The sequence below is a fragment of the Phalacrocorax carbo genome, chromosome 21 (genome assembly GCF_963921805.1).
Source record: "Phalacrocorax carbo chromosome 21, bPhaCar2.1, whole genome shotgun sequence".
NCBI classification, from domain to species: Eukaryota; Metazoa; Chordata; class Aves; order Suliformes; family Phalacrocoracidae; genus Phalacrocorax; species Phalacrocorax carbo.
This window is the reverse complement of record NC_087533.1, coordinates 4,542,406-4,564,150: the sequence shown is the minus strand read 5'-3', so window position 1 is coordinate 4,564,150 and position 21,745 is coordinate 4,542,406. Positions and strand designations below refer to the sequence as shown.

The 21,745-nt window shown below is 40.2% G+C and overlaps 1 protein-coding gene across 1 annotated transcript; it reads left to right on the top strand.

The window, feature by feature from the left end:
• The first annotated feature begins 232 nt into the window (after positions 1–232).
• JHY (junctional cadherin complex regulator) lies at positions 233–20,034 on the top strand. The gene is made up of 9 exons (XM_064470892.1): positions 233–436; positions 926–1,352; positions 4,278–4,776; positions 8,731–8,841; positions 11,464–12,080; positions 12,901–13,186; positions 15,099–15,179; positions 16,427–16,552; positions 18,940–20,034. The coding sequence occupies exons 2-9, from the start codon at positions 958–960 to the stop codon at positions 19,141–19,143; spliced, it is 2,319 nt and encodes a 772-aa protein (XP_064326962.1). The 5' UTR covers positions 233–436; positions 926–957; the 3' UTR covers positions 19,144–20,034.
• Positions 20,035–21,745: the final 1,711 nt, after the last annotated feature.

The following is a 21,745-nucleotide window of genomic DNA, read 5'->3' as shown; positions in this document are numbered from 1 at the left end:
GGGTGAGGGGAAGGGGGCTTGGGGTGAGGGGAAGGGGGCTTGGGGCGGGGGGGCGCAGGCTTCCCTGAGGGGGTGAAGGCCTCCCTGCAGGCCGGGGAGAGGCTCTGGGGCGGGGGTGCCGGCGAGGCCTCGCGGGCGCGCTGCGGAGGCTGCTCACCGAGAGGCATTTTCCAGCGAAAGGCTCCTTGCCGGGGCCAGGCTTTGGGGTGCGGGCTGCAGGGGGAGCGGGGCCTCCCGGGGCGGGAAGCGGCGTGTGGCAGGCTGTGCTAACCCTGAAGCAGCCGTTACACTGCGCGTGTCCGTACCTTACCAGTCGCTCGCGTGCTAAAGTGAAACTACGTACCTGTAAACCGACCCGCTGTGTGCACTGTAACTGACTTATGCAGCTTTCTTCACAAAACGCTGCCTTTTCCCTTCCTCCCAGACGCTTTGCCCTGTAAGTATCCGGTGGTGCAGTGACTTACGGGCATTGAAATGGAATCAAACGGTGTAAGAAGTGCTCCGGTTCTTCTCACTGCGTTCTTCTCTGCCGCACATGCTTTCTTGCTGATAACTTGTCAAGATGGTATAAAGTTGAATGAAGAAAACACATAAAATTTCTTTTACCTCTCAGAAGATAACAGATACAGTTTGGTTGCTTTCTCTTAATTTTCAGAAGCTGTTTATACATGATTAGCTTTATTACCACTAATAGCTTATGGTAGGTTTCATAGTAATAAGTCATGCATCTGTTGTGTAGGGACCTTGATATTAACCGCTTAAAAGAAAATCGGTGTAAGAGATGAAAGAATTGTTTTAACCACAGTATATCAAATTCTGAGCCCAAGCCAGTGCTACTACCCACAATTCCAGCTTTTAACAACTGTAATCATTATCGTACAGTGAACAACCTTTTTATGTTTACTCGCATGTTTTCAAAATACAGGACTGGTGTATACCATCCATGCAAAACACAGAATGAATCCTTCACATACAAAGTATATTTCAGTTTCTTCTCCACACACTTGCGACATGAGTAACAAACGTTTTCCCCAAGGCATACTCATGCAACCAGATTTTCAGCCTGCAAACTGGAAAAGGCCATCTGTAAACGAAGGGGGCTTTGCCTCAAGTCCGCTTGACTCCCAAGAGTCTGATTCTGAAAGCCTTGCTCAGGAGAGACGGTATCAGTTAGAACTCCAGCAACGGATCTGTGAAAACGAAGAGCTGGTAGGAGTGTATTCTGAGGAGCTGGAGAATGACAGCTTAGAAGAAGATAGCCTGGAGGAGACGAGTTTAGAAGAACGAGGAGGAGCCGAGTGTGACACAAATCAATATACAAATGGAATACAAAAGAATGATGGTAATATAAGGTAAGGCATAGGATTTTAGTAGATGAGTAGAATAGTTCTGACACTTTAAAACCTTACGCTCCTCAGAATATACGTTACATATTTGAAGCCAATTTATATTGCCAAAGTGATACAAAGAGCGCCTAAGGTCTTAGTTGCACACAAAGACGTATTGTTTCATCTTACCCACATTCATAATCATTATGCCCATTTCTCAGCATAGCCTCAACTGTTTATTAGTTAAAACAGCAGTGTAGGAGGGTAAGATGGAAAAGAAAACATCCCTCACAGACGTTACAGGCTCCGCATGTGCTGGTTCTAGACACTGCACACAGAGGCAAACACTACATGTCTATTTAGGTGCCTCTAAAACAGGCAGGCAAGAAGGTAGGAAGTGGTGAACAGATATATGCTAACCCCTACTCTTAAACATTTCTGGGTAAGTTATTAGGGGAGCTTCTGGTAAGGGCCTGTTAAATGTAGATCCCCTCTCGCTCCTGTCTACTTGATCAGAGCTGCAGTCGGTGGAAGCAGTCCCATAACTGTGATGGGCTGCGGACCAGGCACTACAATATTCAACAGTACATGCTGGCCACCATCTCAAACAGGCAGCCACTGCCGTGTAACGGTCAGACCTTCAGATGGTGCAGCAGCTCCGAGATCATGGGCTAGAGGGTTTCTGGAGCTGAGCTGTGAAAAAAGACCAGAGAGAAAACAAGGACCGGTACCAACACATTCTCTCTTCATCCCTTACAGGAAGACCTGTGCTGAGCAAACCAAGCCACTTCCTGTAACAAAACTTAGAGGCAAAAATTGGTGGGTTGAGTGAATGCAGTTTTGTCCCGATAGATGAATAAATCTAAAATTAAAATTTCAAGGGTTACTGTCACCTTTAAACATTCTTTAGAAAGCGTTAACTCGGTACATAAAATTTGTCGTCATATGCATAAAAGCTTTAACATTGTATAAATTGGGAATAATTCTCAAGTTTAAAGGGATTAAATTAAACATGAAGTAATAATAATGTGCAGTTTCAATTTAATTGTCTACTTAAAATAAAATGGCAAACAAATGAAGGCTAAATGATTAATAGCATGCTTTTATTCACCTCCTCAACAGGCAAAATGGCCAGTTATTGAATATTTTATTGTGAGTGCAAATGATGTTAATTGTACTAGAAACATGCTCTAATTTTTAGTAATTTTTTTGACTGAATACTATGCTGAATGTGAGGCTCTTCATTAAATGGAAATTTGATTTTATTTTGTTTGAACTTAGCCTAGTAAGTACTCAAATACAGTCCATTAACCGGAGCAAATATCACAGCATATACATATGAAACCCCCTCTCTACATCCATTACTAACCTCGGAATTTGAAGAGGAAATGCTGCATCTGTTGTCTACATACAACACTTTTGTTGATGAGCACAGAGTCCATCTAACCTTTATATCAAGTTGGGGGGAGGAATAAAAGGTGCACTTTTTGTCTGCAGATGATGAGAGATGAAGGAGCTCTTCACACTCATTTTGTTCCCGTGCAGTGACCTGGCCTGCATAATACAATTGAGCTGCTGTGCACACATTTCAGCACAATAGAACTCTTTAGCATTATACTCTGTTATTTGAATCATTGCAATTATATCACATATTTCTGTACTCATTTCAAAATATGGTCACCTATTTCTGGTTACCTGCGGTATATGACAACTAGGAATAATGATGTTTTCACTGATGGAAGTCATCTATCTCTAGCATACAGGATACCACGGCAGTAATGCTGCTTACCTGAAATGAAAACCATTGCTAGAGAAACAGATAATTTTATTATTAGGAGCCGCCTGAAATACAGGCATAGGCCTGTAACTAATTTAGAAAGGATGAATAAATGATTTGTGGTAATTTTAATATAATTAACTATGCCACAGTTTGGAGAATCCAGCAGATCAGTCCATTTCTTTAAATGGGGGCTGAAGAGTCAACCAGGTTTCCGTGCCTATAAATGTCCCTTTGAAGGGCTCACTGTTTGCCAGTGTCTGAGAAACCAGGACTATACTGCATGTTCAGTTCAGAAAAAAGTGTTTAAAGTGTTTTTCCCCAATGTTTCTTACTCCTGCCACTGCCCTCATGTCTCGTGGAAGTCAGTTTGTATGTATTTGTCTCCTGCAGTTGGTTTTCCTCCTGTTGGATCAGAGCATAAATCATAAACAAAATCAGTTGTGGGTTTTTTTAAATTCAGACCATCTTTGCTTTATGACCAATGTAGTTCAGAGCAATGATTTGGACGCTGGTTTTTAACAAAACAAAACAAAACAAAACACAACCAACCACAAATGCCAAACCCACAAACCTTTCTGATTTACGTTTTCCTGATTTATGTTTTTCTACTTTTATCTCAATTACAGCCTGTGTTTTAATGAGAAGTTACTTTAAATCTTTTGTAGAGAGCTGTAGGCTGTTCTTGCTCCGTCAGCCAGTTCTACTGATATTTGAGAGGGGTTTTACCAGGAATATGACTCTTCTTTCATACAGCAGAGTCTCTGAAGCATGAGCAACACATACTGTATTTGTAGGCTACATCATTTTAAAGAAAACAACAGAAGCAGTATGTTATAATTTCATCTTTTAGTTGATTCTACTAGTGCTTATGATTTCTATGCTAGATTTAGGATAAAGACAGTATTCTACTGTTATCTGAATGTTAGGCCAATTTATCATTCAATGATAATGACAATGAAAGATGAGGAGGCCCTGCCTGAATTTTCTACTAAAAAAAATGTTTGATAAAACTATTCTGTTCCCGATCCCACAAATGGCCATACTGTGTGCACTGAAATAATTCAGTTGAGCATATTTGCAGGACATTTGTTGGCTCACAGTGCATGCTGAAATAGTATAGAATTTATACAATTTATACATAAATAACTTTGTGTTTCTTTTTTAAATAGGAAACAACAGTCTGTGGACAAATATTTCAGCCTAAGATACAATCCTAACTGGAAGAACGCAAAAGAGGTAGCAGAATTTTCTGAGGCAGAAAGAGTGTGTCAAGTTGCTGGAGGAAGCAGTGTGAACTTTTCACAAGATTCATTTTACCTGCATTCCAATGGCTCCCCAGAAGAAAGGAATCAACAGGAGGCAAAGTCGCAAGATTCATTCTCAGAGTTTGGTACAGAATTACTGAGCTTTCATGAACAAAATGCCATGGTCAGCAGTGAACCTTTTAGGCTACATACCAAAGGGGAGGAATCTGCAGATGGCTGTCATTTCAAAGATAGTCCCGGTACATATGGCAGTGCTTTTTCTCTTCAGATGCAAGAAGATCGACCACAAAGAGAAAAAAAAGACTTTGTGGAAAAAAATAAACGGACTCTAGGATTACGTTCAGAGAAGATAAATTCCTATCTTCTATTACACAATAAAAAGCAAGAAGTTCTTCAAGAGCAGGTAGGTTTCCAGTTGCTATTACGTGTTTTCTAATTGGTATAAAGTGAGGACTGTCTAGTGTTAAAATGGAATAGCTGCATGATCAGGTTTGCAGAGGAGGTAAGTAGATTTACAATCTATCATGCAACTGATAACCTAGGATTTCCAGTGAGACTCTTGTTCATCTTTTGTGGAATAATTGACAAGTCCTCAGTTACAGCCCCAGTGATGGCCTTGTACAAGCCTAGTTAAGCTGCACCTATTCTTGGCCCTGAAGCATGTCTGCATGGTCACAGAAGTGATCTCTCACTAGTTTTTAATTCTGATGCGGAAGAAATGCTGTCTTCCTTCCTATGGAATCTTCTTTGCACCTTAACAGTGGTTCTTTTTTTAATGCCTCTGATTTTTCTGTGCTTGGCCAACATGAATTTGGTAGTGATCATCCCTGCGAATACCATATTCCCAGTTTTGCTCAATGCAGCAAATGCAAATTGCTTCTAATAGCAGAACACTCAAAATTTTTTAACTGCAGTAGGAAACCTTGATGTCACTATGTGGCCTAGAAAGCTGCATTAGTGTTCTTTCACCTGCACTGACGATAACAAAAAAGTATATGTGAAGTTACAATTGAGTTTGAGAACGGGAAAACATGTTGTGGTCACACTGCTTTCAAGGGCTGTGCACGGTCTTGCTTATCACTGTCATTTAGGGCCACACCTGTAGGAATACCCAAGAAATATGTGGCAGATTTGGGTGCTCAGACAACCCTTTCCCCCTAATTGCTTTCTCAGCCAGACCAAACCTTATATTTGAAATCAGTCAGCAGATACGAGTCATGTACAATACTTGGATTTGAAGGCCTAGCTTTCTTATGACTGACTGTGAAATGTCAGTCAACTTGTGTTAAGGTTTAAGTGGAAATGTAATTGCAGTTCCTAATGAACGATTATACATTAGTTTGTTGCTTTTACTTGCTACTTACTATGCATAATAGGAAGGTGGGAGTCATTGGATCACTCCACGAGTTGTACCGTAGAAAATTCTTAACTTCCAAAAACTACAGAGACTTTCTGCTTCAAGTGACACATTTTCCAAGGCTAATGAAGAGTTGACACAACACTAGAGGGCATCTGCTGACTGCGTTACCATGAGTGTAACGGTGCACGAGCTTTTTTCTAGCAGAGCTATTAAGAGCACTTGGTTTTTTCAGTTATAATTTGGTTGATGGTAAAAATAATTAGTGTAGATTGATCCTAATTAAAGCTGTGTTGATATGATTATGTTTACTATTTGGGGAATTCTGAAAATGTTTCATATGTAAGTAATGGAGCCAGGGATCAGGACTTCATTGTGTAGACACTATTCAAAGATATGTAACAGAAAATGAAATATCTGTTGAAATCAGGGCTATGTTCTGAGATTACCTTGCTGAAGTAGCCATGGGGACAGCAGAGCTGTGACACAGCAGGATCCAGGTGGTGTGTGTGTAGAAAGGCGTGGTTTTTTTCCTCCACAAGTTGATACCGCCTCAACAGCATCACCACCCACTGTCAGCTAGCTTTGTGTGTGCTGCAGATAGGCATAGGCAGAAGTACTTACCTCTCTTGTTCTTAATCAAGACATCCATTGCTCCATCCTGTTGGAGGGGGTGAAAGAAGGCCTAACGGGAGCATTTTGTTGACCAGAGGTGGTCCATGAGCCAACTTTGGTCACCTCACCTGGGAAACTGTATCAAAAGTGCAAAAGCACCAACCGCACGAAGAAGCAAACAAGCCACATGTCTTCTGCTGGAGCAATCAAACATGTTCTGAATCCTATATTTGCCTAAACTGGATTATTTTGAGTTTTGCAGAATGTTGAAGCTGTTTTTATTGATACGATCACTGTTGGCTGTCAGGTACATTGGTGGTGAAATAGCATTTGCACTACAGTAATTACTTTGTATACAGCTTTTTTCAACTGACATAACAATAAAATATTTGCAGCCTCGTTCTTGCACAATTTACAGCTGTTATCTCTCTGCATACAGACAGCAGGCTGTATGTACCAAAACATATAATAAATGTGTGTTGATCTGTATATTTACTAATTTATATGGCATTTTATAAAGCATCAAGTTCTTTGCAGTGTTGCCTGATTCTTTAAGAACCTGATGATGACTTTCTTTGAGAGAGAGAGAGAGAAAGAGAGAGTAGTAGTGGCCCAATCTAGCTCAGCTGTACTCAATATGAGTTGCTTTCCTACCTACAAGCCCCTTACTTCAAAGCAAGGAACATAATGTACAATTTTTTAATGGCTCTAGACCAAGGCACTCAGACTCTCTGTGCACTGCGCCTTACCTCAGTGTAAACACCTAATCAAGATTGCCTGCGCTTCAACAATAGCAGCCGAATGCAATTCGAGAACCACAAGCCTTTGAAGTCCTCACTGCAAAGGCCGGTTTTCTAGTCTGGGATAATGACATGCCATGATTGCTGTCTTTGTTGTATCTTTTCAGTAGAGAAGCAATTATGGGCCTCAATTTAACAGAATAGGCATTACACAGCTTATGATGCTCAAAATGCAATTTCATTTGATCATTTTCTCAATTTGATTGGTATTAATAGAATAGTTCACAAAAAATGCTGGCAGAGGTTGTGTCCTGTTCCTCTTTCAAAGAGATAATGTAGAAGTATGCTTTACCTGCCCAGTAAACTATCAATACAGTGAGTCCGTTGGTTCCACGAAAAACATCTTACTGACTGCAAAGCTGTATCTATCCACAGTTCAGGAAACCTGTGCAGTAACTTAATTTGTGAACTTTTCTAGTCATAACCGACAGAATCTGCATCGCCCTTTGGAGCAATGGGATCACCTGAAAACTCAGCAACAGACCCTACCTACCTTTTCCTAGTTGTCCTAATCTCTCACCCCCAAAGACGAGAGGCTCAGCTCCCCAGGAGGATGTAACACTTCCTTCACACTGTTTTCACCATTATGATTTTCCATTAATAATTCTCTTGGTCACAAATACCTTCTCAGTGCAAGTTCTCCTGCGTTAGCCAGTGTCTGCAGTGGTGCGTAGGTACTTCTGCCACCAGCGTGAGCCCAGCACGTAGCCTCTGTATGGTGAGGCTGCCTAACTGCACACTTAGTTGAGGTCACACCTGCTACAGTACTTAACGGGACAGTTTGGGACAATACAAGTGTAAATAAAAAAAATTTAAAAGGGTTTTTTTGTGTGAAGATTGGGAAAAAAAGTTTGGTCCTTTCAAGAAAAAATTTCATTATTGCTCTATTTATAAGGATATCTCTTGGCTTTGAAATCTGTAATGCCAGCAGCCACCCTCAAAAAATCGCTGAAATTTTATTTCCAGCCATCGTGCTACCATGAGTGTGGCCACGTGAAGTTGATGTTCTTGTTTGTGGGCTTGCTGTTTTGCACAAGCTGTTTGATACTGTTGCCAGGCTATGTGTATTAGATGTTTTATTTCTGCAGCTACTCCTTGTACGTTTCTAGCAATGTTACTGTGTTTTGCCATCTTTTTCTGCATGACTCCCTTGTTCAAGACCTTGCTGCGGTGTGTGTCATCCATCAATATCTTGGTACACTGGCTGATTGCTTGGACAGCGATGATTGTCTAGTTGCTTTTCTGCTACTAAGTATATATCCGCTAGCTCTCATATAAATGGAGAAGGCCAGACATTTGAGGGTTACAAGTAGGTTTCTGTGTGCATACTTCCTGCAACTTTCTTTTCCTCCCTTCTTCATAAAAGTAGAAGGAATACCCTGTACCACCACACCACTGTTAGTTGGTTTTTTGCTTCCTTTTTCCTTTTCTCTTTTAGCCATTCATTTTCTTGGTATCTGTTATAAAATGCCTAACTTTAGCATTTTAGCTTTAATAGGAGGCAAATAATTTCTCATTCTTTCCCCAAGATTTCTAAATCCTTTCATTTGTCTGGACTGTGGCCATAAACATTCTCGGTTTTTAGGTTGCAGATCCTAAAACTGTCCATGAGGAACCAGTTCAGAGTGCCCTACCATTCCAGACTGTGAAAACAGAGCCTGAAGACAAATGGTACCTGAAAGCACAGCAGCTCAAGGTCCCTTTTCAACAGAACATGATAATTGAAATATATATGTGAAAGCATTGAAGTCTGAATATTTAAAGCTGTAACCTCATTACTTTTAAATTACCAATTACTGACAATAAATCCTTAGAGAGATGTATATAAGTAGCTAATCACCAAAATTTAATGCATATGCTGCTTTATATACTGAATTATTTAAAATCAAAATTTAGATCCCAAATCCCAAATGGATCCCAAATCCCAAGAAATGCTGAGCTCAAAGAATCTTATCTATTTAGGACCTTATTTGGTTGATAATGTTGTAACAGCGCAAACTAGCACAGGGTTGTGTTCGATGGTTCATGAGGATTCTGAGCTAGAACTTAACTGCTGTTGCATTACTTGTCCCCTAAAATCCCTGTGAACATCAAGGGGTTACCATGAAACAGAAAATGTTACAAGCAGGGAAAGTTGCACTGACCTCCTCCATACCCATAAGTCTATAGATCTGTTTTATGCTGGCCTTTCAAACCAATGCTGTGGGATAGTCTCTGGAGCAATAAAAGAGACCAGGTTATCACCACTGGTGAAAAACCAAGAACTTCAGAACCAGAACTTCAAGCCAACTGGAACTGTTATTGGCAAACTTAGTAGTAACTGAGTTACTACTCTCTGTTTTACAAGTATTTGAAGTAATTCACGCAGACTGTTTAAATTCCCTGCTGTTCACTTAAGACTGGAAGCTGCACTTCTGTAAAGGAGAAACACGATGTTACGCTGCTATTCATTGTGAGCAATGTGCTTTATGTATGGAATTTCAGAAGGAAGGAGGTATTTTACAGGGCTGCTCATTCTGTTTAAATGGGAAAAGTACTGGCCTGGTCCCAGTTTGGCAGCAGTTCATGCTTTCCACCAGTGGCACAGTATGCCAGAACATTAATCGTTACAGCAGAGGTCGAGCTAACAAATCATCATCTTGGCACCAGGAGTCAGGATTCCCCAGTGCTAAAGCTTTCGCCAAAACATTCTGCTCTATATGTGGATTTAATACCTACCATTAAGTAGTTATTCTGAGTGCATATACTATGTAGTGATTGCAAGTGTTGCTAACAAAAGAACCCTAGAGAGACAGGGGGATGAAACGGAGGATTTTAGCGCTGACAAAGATTAAATGGACTGCGAATGGATTTGTATATTCCCTAGAAGGAAAGCCATGTCTTTCCTTAAAATGGGCAACACCTGATGCTGTAATTGGAAAGCAATAAATCTTAAATAAACTCCAGATTTCGAGTATGTCAGTTTAGCTCAAGACAGTAGTCCTGGTGTGCTTAAATTCTGAAATTGTTTCTTAGCATTCGGATAATGTTTTGCAGGATACAGGGCAGGGGAGAGTGCTAGTTTAGAAATTAAATCATTTAAATCATTGACATGAGTCTGTTTCTACTGTGGACCAGTCTAATAGTGTGTACATAGCCATCTTTTCCTGAAATTTAGTCCAGTTTACGTCCGTTAGAGGGTAGGAACTGATTTGATTTTCAAAGCATTTTCCCCAGATGGTTGACAGTGAGCTACCACTTGTCTACAGGATTAGAAACAAGTAGTCCTGTGCATTTAAGGGCACCTATTTTTGCATCTCATTCAGATAAAACTCCCTCATTCCATATTTACCACAGCATCTTTTCTTAGATATGGTCTGCATCTATAAGGAGCCATTTTTATAGCATTCTGCTTCAGAATGTGTCTCAGGCCATTAAGGAAAGTTTTGATGCAGTATTATGCATGGTCTGTGCAACACCTAAATGACATCTGTGCTTCTGTTCTCGGCTAGGGGTTCCTACATATTTTAATTTTTAATTAAGTCTAGCCAGGCCATCACCTGGTCTAGCGACGAGCATAACTTACTGACTCAGCGTTAGGTACAAGCAGCACGGAGTGGTTTTAATGGGTCTAATCAAACTTATGCAAACTGGGCTGTCTCATTATCAGTATGTTAAAAAACTGCTGGCATAGTTGTGAAGGACCGACACCATACCTAGGTCTCTTTAAGGGCCCTTCTATCAGGACATGTTTTGTTAATTCAAGAACCCCAAACTCAAAGCCTTACAAACGCCACAAAGGAAGACTGGTCTCCCTATCATACTAGACCTCAGAACACAGATGCTTTTCCTTTTACACTTCACTGTCTGCTAAGAGCTCACTTTTAGAACTAATTTCCATCACGATACTCATTCAGCCGTATAAAACATTGCTATAACCCTTTTCTAGTTGTGAGTGTGCATTAAACAGGGGTGGCTGGCTCCATACCTCCCTGGTTTTTAAAGGGACGAATGATGATGCACTCCAGCCTGTTCAGGCCTGTTCAAGGCACCACATCAACACATGTTCAAAGTTCAGTACATGTTCAGAACTCAGCCTCATTGTAACCTGCGCAGCTATTTAAGGGCTGTCTAAATAAGAACATTGTCCTGAATTAGAATCATAGGACATGAGGTAATCTAGTCAAAACATCAGTTAATTTGTAGAATTCTAAGAAATAGCTACACGAAAGGCATTGTAACAGGCAAACTTACCCAAACAGTTGTATATTGTTGATCTTAATGAATATAAAAAGTAGCAACCACTGAAATTCACCTCACTTTTGATAACTCATTTTAGGATCACCAAAATAAGTCCTCCCAGAGGAATAAAATAAAATCCAACCTGACCCTCAAAGGGAAAGCTTTCCTAAGGAATGGTAGCAAACAACCGCCAGGAGGACCAGCAGAACCAAAGCTGTGGCACCACAGGCACCACCAAACATCGGAATTTCAGACTGCTCCCATGCAGGCAGTGGAGCAAGGCAACAGCAGCGCGCTGCAGAAATGGCTGTATCCAAGTCCTTCTCTTGGCCCTGACACTAATACAGAAGCAAATTCAGATACTTGCTTAAATAATTTCCCAAATTCAAGACATTTTGTTAATCAGGATTTTACCACATCTACCTATCCCTTTCATCCAACATCACACAGATTTAACCCAGCAGAGGCTGTATCTCCAGCACATACCAGCAAGAAGAACAAGAAATATCAGGATGATTCTCTGAATGGACTTCCACATGACCAGCAACATTTATACAACACTGTGAAGCTTTTTGCAAGAGGTAACGGGACCAATGGTCAAGCACATCCAAATCAGAGGAATATTTCATGTATTTTTAATGCAATTTTTCAAGACTTGGTGAAGGATCAAGTATCACTTCAGGATTGTGAGAGACACATGTATGCAGATAAAAGGTATCAGAACTGTGCTCTCAGTAGTTTATTGTAAGGATATAAAACAGTATTATCATAACACTATGGTGCCCAGAAAAAATATAAAAGGCCAAGAAAATGTTTTAAAGTCCATAGTATAAAATGATTTTACTACAAACTTGCCACTATAGATTACTACTAACTTAGGATTCATTATAACTATTGATTTTTAAATATGGTGTTGGAAAAGAGCAGTTCTGTACTCCAGGCTCTTTTGCCTATAGAATTTTCCACAACTGAAAGTTTCCTTCTGAAAGGCTAGGAGGAGAGGTTTAAAATGATTCTTTGATTCTGTGAAAAAATAAATAGCAGAGAGCACTGTGAATAAACAGTCTACTGCTAGCTGCATCGAGTCCTATCAAAACTTGCCTTGCAGGATGAATACCCAGAGTCATTCCAGTGCCAGTTCTGGCTCGCTGTACATGGGGAAGGGCATGAACATCCTTAGTTATGTAGAATTTCACCTGCCTTGATAAAAACGAAGGTTTTATTTCACATAGACATTTAATTCTTTCAGTACTCAGCAGGCCCGATCCAAAGCTGTTTAAAGGCAGTTTTCATTGGCTTAAGCTAGCTTTGCATCGGACTGAGAGTTTCCCTATCTATATTTTTTCAATTTATTTTAAACAGTTTCCATACACTCCGGTGCAGACAAAGTCAGTCATTGTGAATTATCCGTCTTTCCCTCTTCATGTTCCCAGTATATTCTGTGAGCAAGAACCATTCCATATACAGACTGCTTGTTGAGCTATCTGCTATATCAAATAAATTCTTTTTTTCCCCCCCCTCTTTCTTTTTTGAGGTCTTCTCAATCTTCTGTTCACAGTTCACCAACAGCCCCTTGTAGAGCCTCCCAATTTACACAAATGATGGAGCGATATCACCAAGACATCACTCATCTGACAGAAGCTCACTTAGCTGACAGGCACGTGTTCAGCCTACTTCCACCTATAATCCCACAGGTAGAAAGTCGTTCAGATGTAGATCCAGAGAATGGTGAAGGAAACCGAGAGAAAATAAGCCGAAGCTACTCAGAAGGATATCTCATGCAAATGGAAAAGCAAAAACAGCCTAAAATCAGCAAGAAGGTAGGCAAGTAGATGTGGATTGGATGGTTTTACATTTCTATTTCCCCCTCTGATTAATATATTTTTTCTTAATAATCCAAAGATCTTCACAAAAAAAAAAAAAGGAATGGGGACTGAGAAATATTTCATTGTTACGGAGAGCACGCTGACACACACAGACTTGCCCAGAGCATTAAAAACCAAGGAACAAAGGTGGAAGCAGACACTAAAATCATTTTAGTCTAAAGAGCAAGGCGGTTCACCGCCACCTCTCCCTCTGTCACTTTCAGTCCTGATTAGCTCTAAGAACACACAGAGCAGTGTTTGTCCTTTAAGTTATCCAGTGATAAAATGATTTAGAATAAAGCTGTTTGTATAAAGCAGCAGGTAGCCAGACCTCAGATCTGAGCAAACCATTATCCTGGTCATGCTCATTTGGTATCCAACTCAAATCTCTTGGTTTCCAAGGGAATCAAACTGAACAACAACAAACTTAGAGGATTTGTAAAGGTAACGGCGTAAACACTAGTACAAGTCTCCTGATGATCCCATTTCGGTCCTTATTAAAACTTGGTTCTTTTTGTCTTCCCTGTGTGTCCACTTGCATACTGTAACCAGTTAACACAGATGCAGTGGAATAGCATATTGATATCCCTGTGTGTCCATGACAAATTAAATGTTTAAGAAGCCAGCTCCAAGTCTCAGGGCAGACAAACTAAGCTGGAATAATTACTCATGGGTTTCATCTAGGAGGCAGTTTGTGTATTGCTGCTCGAATGCCTCTAAGAAGAATTATCTGGATTATGATAGTAACTGAAGGGCAGATTTCCTTCCCTTTCTGTTGCCCTGAGTTCAAACCATTGTTTCTGTCCTGTATTTTCAGTAGCTTTCTCATGCTTCGTATGTAAGGAATGCCGAAAGAATAAGACTGTTTATATCGCACAGAAAAATCCAGCTTTTCCTAATAAACAAGTGCAGTCATACTCATCGCATGAAGTGAGAAAACCCTGATTTTACTGTAGGCAGCTAAATGATTAACTCTTTACAGTACCTTAAATTAAAAACTAGGTGTAAGTATATCACCAAAGAATATAGGGATAACTGACACAAAGAAACATCAAATAGAAAATTGGGTGCATAGTATTAGTGTCTCTGCAGTTGAGTTTAATTTGAACGTGCCCCTTGAAGTAATGCACATTTTATTTGCATATACAGGTTTCTTGGTGTTTCTGCATTACTCTGTGATTGAAATTACTACAGAGCTGATCATAATGTGTTTCCACTGACAAGTTTTTAAAACGTAGTCCACTTCTAAAAATAAATCTAGTGTCCTTGAAAGAGATTTAAAAGATTCTGGAAGTATTGGGGTCTTTGTAGTAATGTTACAATGTATTGAAATGGCATCACACATCACTCATCACCCGTCTTCCCTATGCACTTGTAAAGCTTTTGCTGTGCTGCGAGGCACGTATTCTTCAACTCTTTGTGAACAATTTTACATTGCCATTTTGAGAACAAAGAAAGGTTACTACTGCCTAATTTTTTTACCACCAAAATGAGGTACTTTTATCTGCTTCTCTTATAACAGTTTCTTTGGAGTTTCATTCTAACAAAAATCAAACAGGTCACTTCAAGCTGTTTAAAAGTAAAGCTTACAAAAGATCATTTTTGACATTGAGAAAGTATTGCTTTGTGATTTGGATGATTGGCAATTACCCACCTAGATTCAAAGGAAATACAGTGTTATTTGACTTGTGCAATTAACTCAATCTTTTGGTCACTTACAATCCTTAAAGGAGACATGCCAAAGGTAAGACTGAGACTGCAAGTTGAACCCTGCTCTTATCTTGGGTGTCCGCTACAAGACTTGCTTTAATTATGCTCTCTGTGAAATCACGTAAAGGAAAATCTGTCACTGCTGTTTGTTTTCCAGCCGTGCAGCTCAAAAGCCTACATAAATCTGAATGTGAAGCTTGGAGGCCTTGGACCTGACTATGAAGCAATCAAAGAGAAAGTAAGTGGTCCCTATTACGTGATCTACTTTTCAGTTGTGCAAAGGGAACTTAGGCAGGGGGGAATGGCCAAGAACTCCCTGGCTGGTACTTGGTGTCCTTGACTCTAGGTCTACCTTGAGATTCTAAGGGGAGATTCAAATAGAAGGAAAGACAATTGTAGTGTGGATAATTTTATCCCTCTAATTTTGTAGTTCCAGAAACAGGGAGCAGTTCACAGAATTCAACAGCGCTAATTGTACCTCAGTAAACTATACACTCATGTGACAGTTGCCTTGTGATTCCCAGTATAGAAGGTTTTCCTAACCTTCAAAGTGGAAGTAAAAGAGGAAGTTGTGTAAACACAAGAAGAGAATAGCTGGATGCACATTACCCTGTTGAAATGGAGACAGAACAAGTATCTGAACAATCGGTATCGTTTGACCTGTTCTCTGCTGATAATGAGGGTCTGGTAGCAGATGCATGTCTAAGGTGCTGCAAACTCCATCCTGCATGCTTTGAGACCCTATTAATCTGACAACAGGTGCTTTATATGGCGTTCTTTATAGAAACAGTGCAGGAGAGCAGGAAGGAAAATGGTAAAATGATCATCCCTTTGGAGTCGTCGAGAAGCCCCTGTATTTCCTTCCTCCGTGCCATAAATGAAACAGATCAGAGATCTGAAGTTGGAATGGACAGAGTGGTGCATAGCCCAGGACTCTGTGTTTTTAACACCATCATAGCACTTCTGGAACCGGGCGTGCCACTGGGCTATCATTGCATTGAATGGAAATAATTGACATTGGCTGAATACAGGGGCAAGGTAGAGCATACTGCTGAATTTGAGCATAATGCATTGCTGGAAATGTAAAGACACAGAATATCAGTTAAGTAATGAAGCACATCATTCAGGGCCTTAAAAGTAGTGCAGAGGTTTTAAAAGTCATTGCAAAAGCTGACAGAAATTAGCACAGCCATTGTAGAACTGAACAGATATATTGAAACATTCAGAATAAAGATGCATCTGTTGCATTTAAGTTGAGCTCTATCCTCAATACGGTCCAAGAAAAAGCTCTTAAAAATGAAGAGTGACGAAAAAAGCTGTGCCACTTATCAGGATTTCCTGTTGTGTTCTGCTGAGGAATGATCAATAGCGTAGCCAGGTTAAACAGCAACAAAGGTGAAAATGGAAGACTCTGGTGGAAAAAGTGTTTCATTGATGGATCCACTGAGACATTAAATTAACCATACACTTTTTTGCTTTTGTCAGAAAGAAAAGTTAAAGCAACAAAAGGAATATGCAAGGCAAATTAAGGAACACAATATGAAAAGCATTGCTTCGGTTCAGAGGTTACCTACAAAACCCCAGGTCATATCTTCAGTCTCAAGACAGAAGGTAAGAGCAGAGTCCCTTTAAAATGCATGCAGGGAGAGATTCTGGACTTTGCACAAAGAAAGGGAAAAGCATAAATATAACTCACAGTAGGCTAAAATAGTTTCTGCATTTTGATTTTCCTTTTAACAACTCTCAGGACTCCTGCTTTCATGGGATCCTGGCAAGTGCTCATCTGTGCATCTATTCTGTTATGGCTGTAGATGTATGTCAAGAGTTGCTCGTTTCTTTGCCAACAGCAGTCTTCAGTCCATGCATCTGCCTTGCTCTTCATGGCAGTGTACCGAGTGGAAACGGAGCAGTACGCCATCCAAGCTACCAGCACTCAACTTGGCTTAAACAGCTAGTGATGTTTTCCTGCAGAAAGGGTGGGAATAATGGAGAGTGGGACCCACCTAGGAACATTACCCAGTGCAGCACATGCTCTGCTTCACATCAGCGGTAGAGGCCACACTACTGCAGAGTGCACTCATCTAATGGACCACAGATATCCTCTTGTTAGTCTATTATCCACCTGCCTGTCAGTCTCACTCACAAACTCTTTTCACTTCAGTTGCATAGCTACAGTAATTGGTCTTATTTTTCAAGCCCATACAACATCACTTTAGCCTTCACTGGCCGTCAAAAATAGCCCAAATGAGCAACGACTGACTACATGACAGTGGCATACATAAACAAACAAAGGGAGCACCTTTTCCCTGTTGCAGGAAGTAATAAAGCTCTGGAAATAGCATGTATTTTATCCAATCAGTTCTGCAGGAGCTCACCTGCCTGGTGCTGAAAGCATGCTAACAGGTATTACTCCAAGGTGATGAATGAGAGCTGCATGCTTCAGGAAGAAAGTTTTGGAGTTTAATATCAGTTGAATTCCTCAGTTACTTGCATTTATTTCAAAACCTCACATAAACCACAGAGATGACACTGCATTCTTTGGATGTCAAAAGGGCTTTGGATTCCTTCAGAAGACTTCCCAGACACTCTTTCACCAAGAACGTGAGATAATGCAACTTCCACTTGAGAATAACAGGTGTTTCCAAATACATGCGACTGAAACACAGACACCAAAAAATGTCCCAGGTTAAAGCAGGGCACTCTCAGTTTCAGGATTTCTGTAATACTGTTTCCATTCCCCCTGCAAGACAGCCTTCCAGGTTCCATACGTCATTCCATACCATTTGACACTCTTGCAGGTATGTGCTTGGCATTCCTTTTTCAGCATGGCCCTGCTCAGCTTCAGTGAGACACGTCAGATCTAGAACAACAGCTTCCCATTTTTCTTTTTAATTTTGATAGTTAAGCCTATCACGCAGTAGGACCTAAGCCCAGTTAAACAGAACTTAAGTACTTCTGGTTCGTGCAATATAGTCTTTACCTATGTCTCACATTCACACGTGCAAGTTTACCTACATCCTGCTACAGAAATACATACTTGGAAAAACACAGCATAAAAGCAAACACTCGACCAGTGTGGGAGGTACAGTTCTTCAAAATACGCTTTCCTTGTCAGTGTTCCGTTACTGCCCTCCTTTCTCTCTGCTTCACGGCATATTTGTTCAGTATAGACACATTCAGAGTGTCTGAAGCAGAAAAGAATTGGAATGGTGATATATTTCATGCTGCTGTTTATATTCATGTTCATACCCACAGTATAGTATGTGTGGGTTCTGTGCCGACTGGGTGTTACTGGTAAAGACGTTTCCAGTCACAACAGAATATGCATGGTTGTAACAGAATTCTGTGAGAGGCAATTCTTTCTTTACTCTGAAACAGTTCTCTGTTAAGGGTTGGCATCTCTAATACCATCCTCACTTCTTCTGGAATCTTTTCTTGTTCAGAACTGTGTTAGCTTTGAAAATAACAAGAAAGGAATGTGGCATGGGGTTATATTAAATCAGGTTCCAGAGAATTTAAAACAATTACCTAGACTTCCCTTCAAAACTTGTTTTAACATTTTAGGGCTTTCAATACATCAGTTCCTTAGAATTTGTCACAGGAGGGCTCAGTTTCCATCCTTGTCATACTAACCTGCAGAACTCCCTGCTATAAGATATGACTGAGGACAAGAACTTAATGAGACCGAAAAAAAAAGTTTATAAACTTAATAGACTCATGCTGCTTTTTCTTTCTTAAAGAAAAAGACACTGCTTCTGTATTTAAGGTGGCCTCCAGTGGTAAGTATCAGAAAGCAAATCTCCTTGAGATGGGTTATTTTGCCCACTGCGGAGGTTTCTTGCAGTTGGCACTGAAGCATCTAGTATTGAACACTGTCAGAAACAAGATCAGGAATTAGGAGAACTATTAATTTGACTCAACATCGAAACACCTACATTCTCTGAGAAATATTGGTCAGGTTTTCTCTTAATCAGTTACCCCAATTTTCATGTTTTTAGGCACTGGAATATGCTAAGAAGATTCCTAGACCAAAGACTTTCACAGCAAGACCATCAGATGAAGAGGTAAAAGAGGAAAGAGTTCTGCCACAGACTTTAAATGGAGACAGTTTACCTGAAATTGCATCCTTGGAAACTTTGCAAAATAGACACGAGAAGGAGAAGCAAGTTGTTGCTGCTTTCAGAACCCTTCATATCTTATAAGTATCTTGAAATTATTAGGGATGTCTTCAAGGCAAAAGTGTCCGAACTATTTAATTATGAGCTATGACCATCACATATTGATTTACCATTCCATTGAAATATAAAGTGGCTTAAGTTTAATCATTGTTAAATTTTAGAACCAATTCTACTGTCCCTAATTTTAAAAATGTAAACAGTTTCATATGTAGCATTTTAAGTATGGCCATCTCTGTTGTTGTTTCTCTGAAGTCAGCTGACTGATCTAGCAGTTGCGTCTTCCAGACTAATCAGCTGTTGGCTTGTCACAGCTGGATCATTTTTAGACACGTCCAACATGGGCATATCTACAAAACATTAAAAATAAACATCCGTTTCATCTGATGATCTTAATACCAGCAATGTTTCTCTTTTTGAAGTGCAGAGGAGACTTTGGCAGACTGTCCAGAAATAAAGCCAAAAATAATCCATTGCTGGTAAGAAAGAGAACAAAAATGTGCACCGAACATTGCAGTTGGTAATGGTACAACGCTAATTATTCGAATGTTAGTCTGTTATCTGTTGGTGAATAGTTGTCTCATCAAGACCAAAATTTTGAAGCTTCATCTGGGACAAGAAAATTCCAAACAAGTCTTGGCTGATCATGCAGACAATCTGTTATTAGCCAGAAGCAGTTGGAAAATATATTGAGTAACTAAGGATAATTGAGAGCTACATGTTTGAGAGGAGACAGCTTTTAACAGATTAAATCTATAAAAATAACAACAAACAGATGGGTTTCTTACGATGGTTCCGTTTCTTTAACTTAGTAAATTATGATTTAAGTCAGCATATGAAATGTGATTAGAACACACAGCAAGGGAATTTTGAAGAAAACACACTATAATCTCTTCAAAAATAGGGTAGTTAAAAGGAAAAAAACCCACAACAACCTTGTGATTATGTGTAATTGCTTTATCCAATGTATTAGGTCCCTTTTTGTGTGGGAGAAGAGAGAGAATTAGACTTTGGGCAAAAAAAAGGGTTTGAGTCTCCTTGAAGGAGGCTAATAATGGAAAGGTAAGGTGGGGAATAAAAGAGAGAGTATCTCTGAAATGGCTCTTTTTTTTTTCTAGACGCACCTGTTGTTAAAGAATATAGATATGTTAAAGATAGAATAGATTTGTTAAAGGTAGAATGTGTAAGACTTAACACATTTCTGAGTTAACGTTTCATTCACTGGATGTCTCACAGGAAAGGTAATTTTTCCAGTAGGTGTACAGTGAAGTTAAGGCATCGGACATATGACATATATTGCTGGAAAAGTCCTATCCCTTTCATTTTATAGACTCCTGGGGGAGTTTGACCTAGAACCTACAGTCCTCAGGATGCCTCAGTCCTCCTGAAAGTGGGTTAGTTGCTGAAATACACCCTGCAGGATCTCCAGTCAGGCTCCCAAGCTAATGTGGGAAAAACTGATCACCATACTGCATCTCTCCATCGTGGAAAAAGGGCATGTTCCTTTCTTTAAAGCCCTCCTGGCCCACCTGAGAGGTAGGAAGCTCTCCACCCTGTCGGTTGCTTCCCGCCACATGTGCTGAATTGGACTTCGCAGGTAGAAGTTTGTGACGTACACAATCCCTGTGGGAAAGTTGGTGGAAGACGTGTCTTCCAGTGAGGGCATGGTTCGTGTTGCATGGGTCAGGTTGCAGGGGAAATGTTTTGCATATCAAAGTGCAGCTGTGGATGTCTTCAGAAGTCCACTGCGCCTTCTGCAATGGGACCGTCCTCTGCCTCAGCCTCCTTTCTCCTCGCCTTTGGGAACTGCATTTGCCCCCTCTTTGTAGAAGGTGCATGCCTGTGGTATGATCCATCAAGCTGGGCTGGGTAAATGTCTCCATGCTCTGCCAGTTGCTGCTTGTCTACTTTTATTTTTAAACCGAATGGTAACACTTTGAAGCATTTCTGATTAGGGAACCTCAACTTGTTGTTTCTGCTTAAAAGTGATAATCCCCCCTTAATACAAACCTCAAGTACCTATTTTAATGAAACCTTCAGATGAATATCAAAGAGCTATTTACTCGTATCTAATATTTTAATTAGATTATATTCTCAATTTAACCCATTAAACCCCCTTTGATGATCTCCATGTTTAGTGCTTAGCCCCAGATGCTGGAGGTAATGAATATTGGACCTTTGATTTAATGAGAACTTCTGCCTTTCCAGCCTGACTCCCTTTGTATCCCCCTTTTTTATTTTCTGAGCTATAGAATTCAGTTAATTGAAGAAGTCTCTTACCACCACACATTAAGGAACCTAAATTAGCATCCCTTTTCTGATTAGAAAATGCAAGCAGACATTTTCTCTTTGATCTGAGGATTGAGTTGAAGTAGGCAACAGCCCCCTGAAAATGAGCTGATGGCCTTATTATTTGGCTGACATGCAGATGCGTCCATGTGGTGCAAAATGCTTAATGTCTTAATTGATCACCTTCCTCCCTATCTGTCATCCTGCTACCTTTTAGAGCTCCCGTAAATTAGGGTGGTCTGTCTGGGTGGGTGGTGTGTTTTGTTTGGGGCTTTTTTTTCAGTAAAACAATGAACTTTTAGGAAACATTTAAATACTAAACCCATGCTAAACTAGAAGC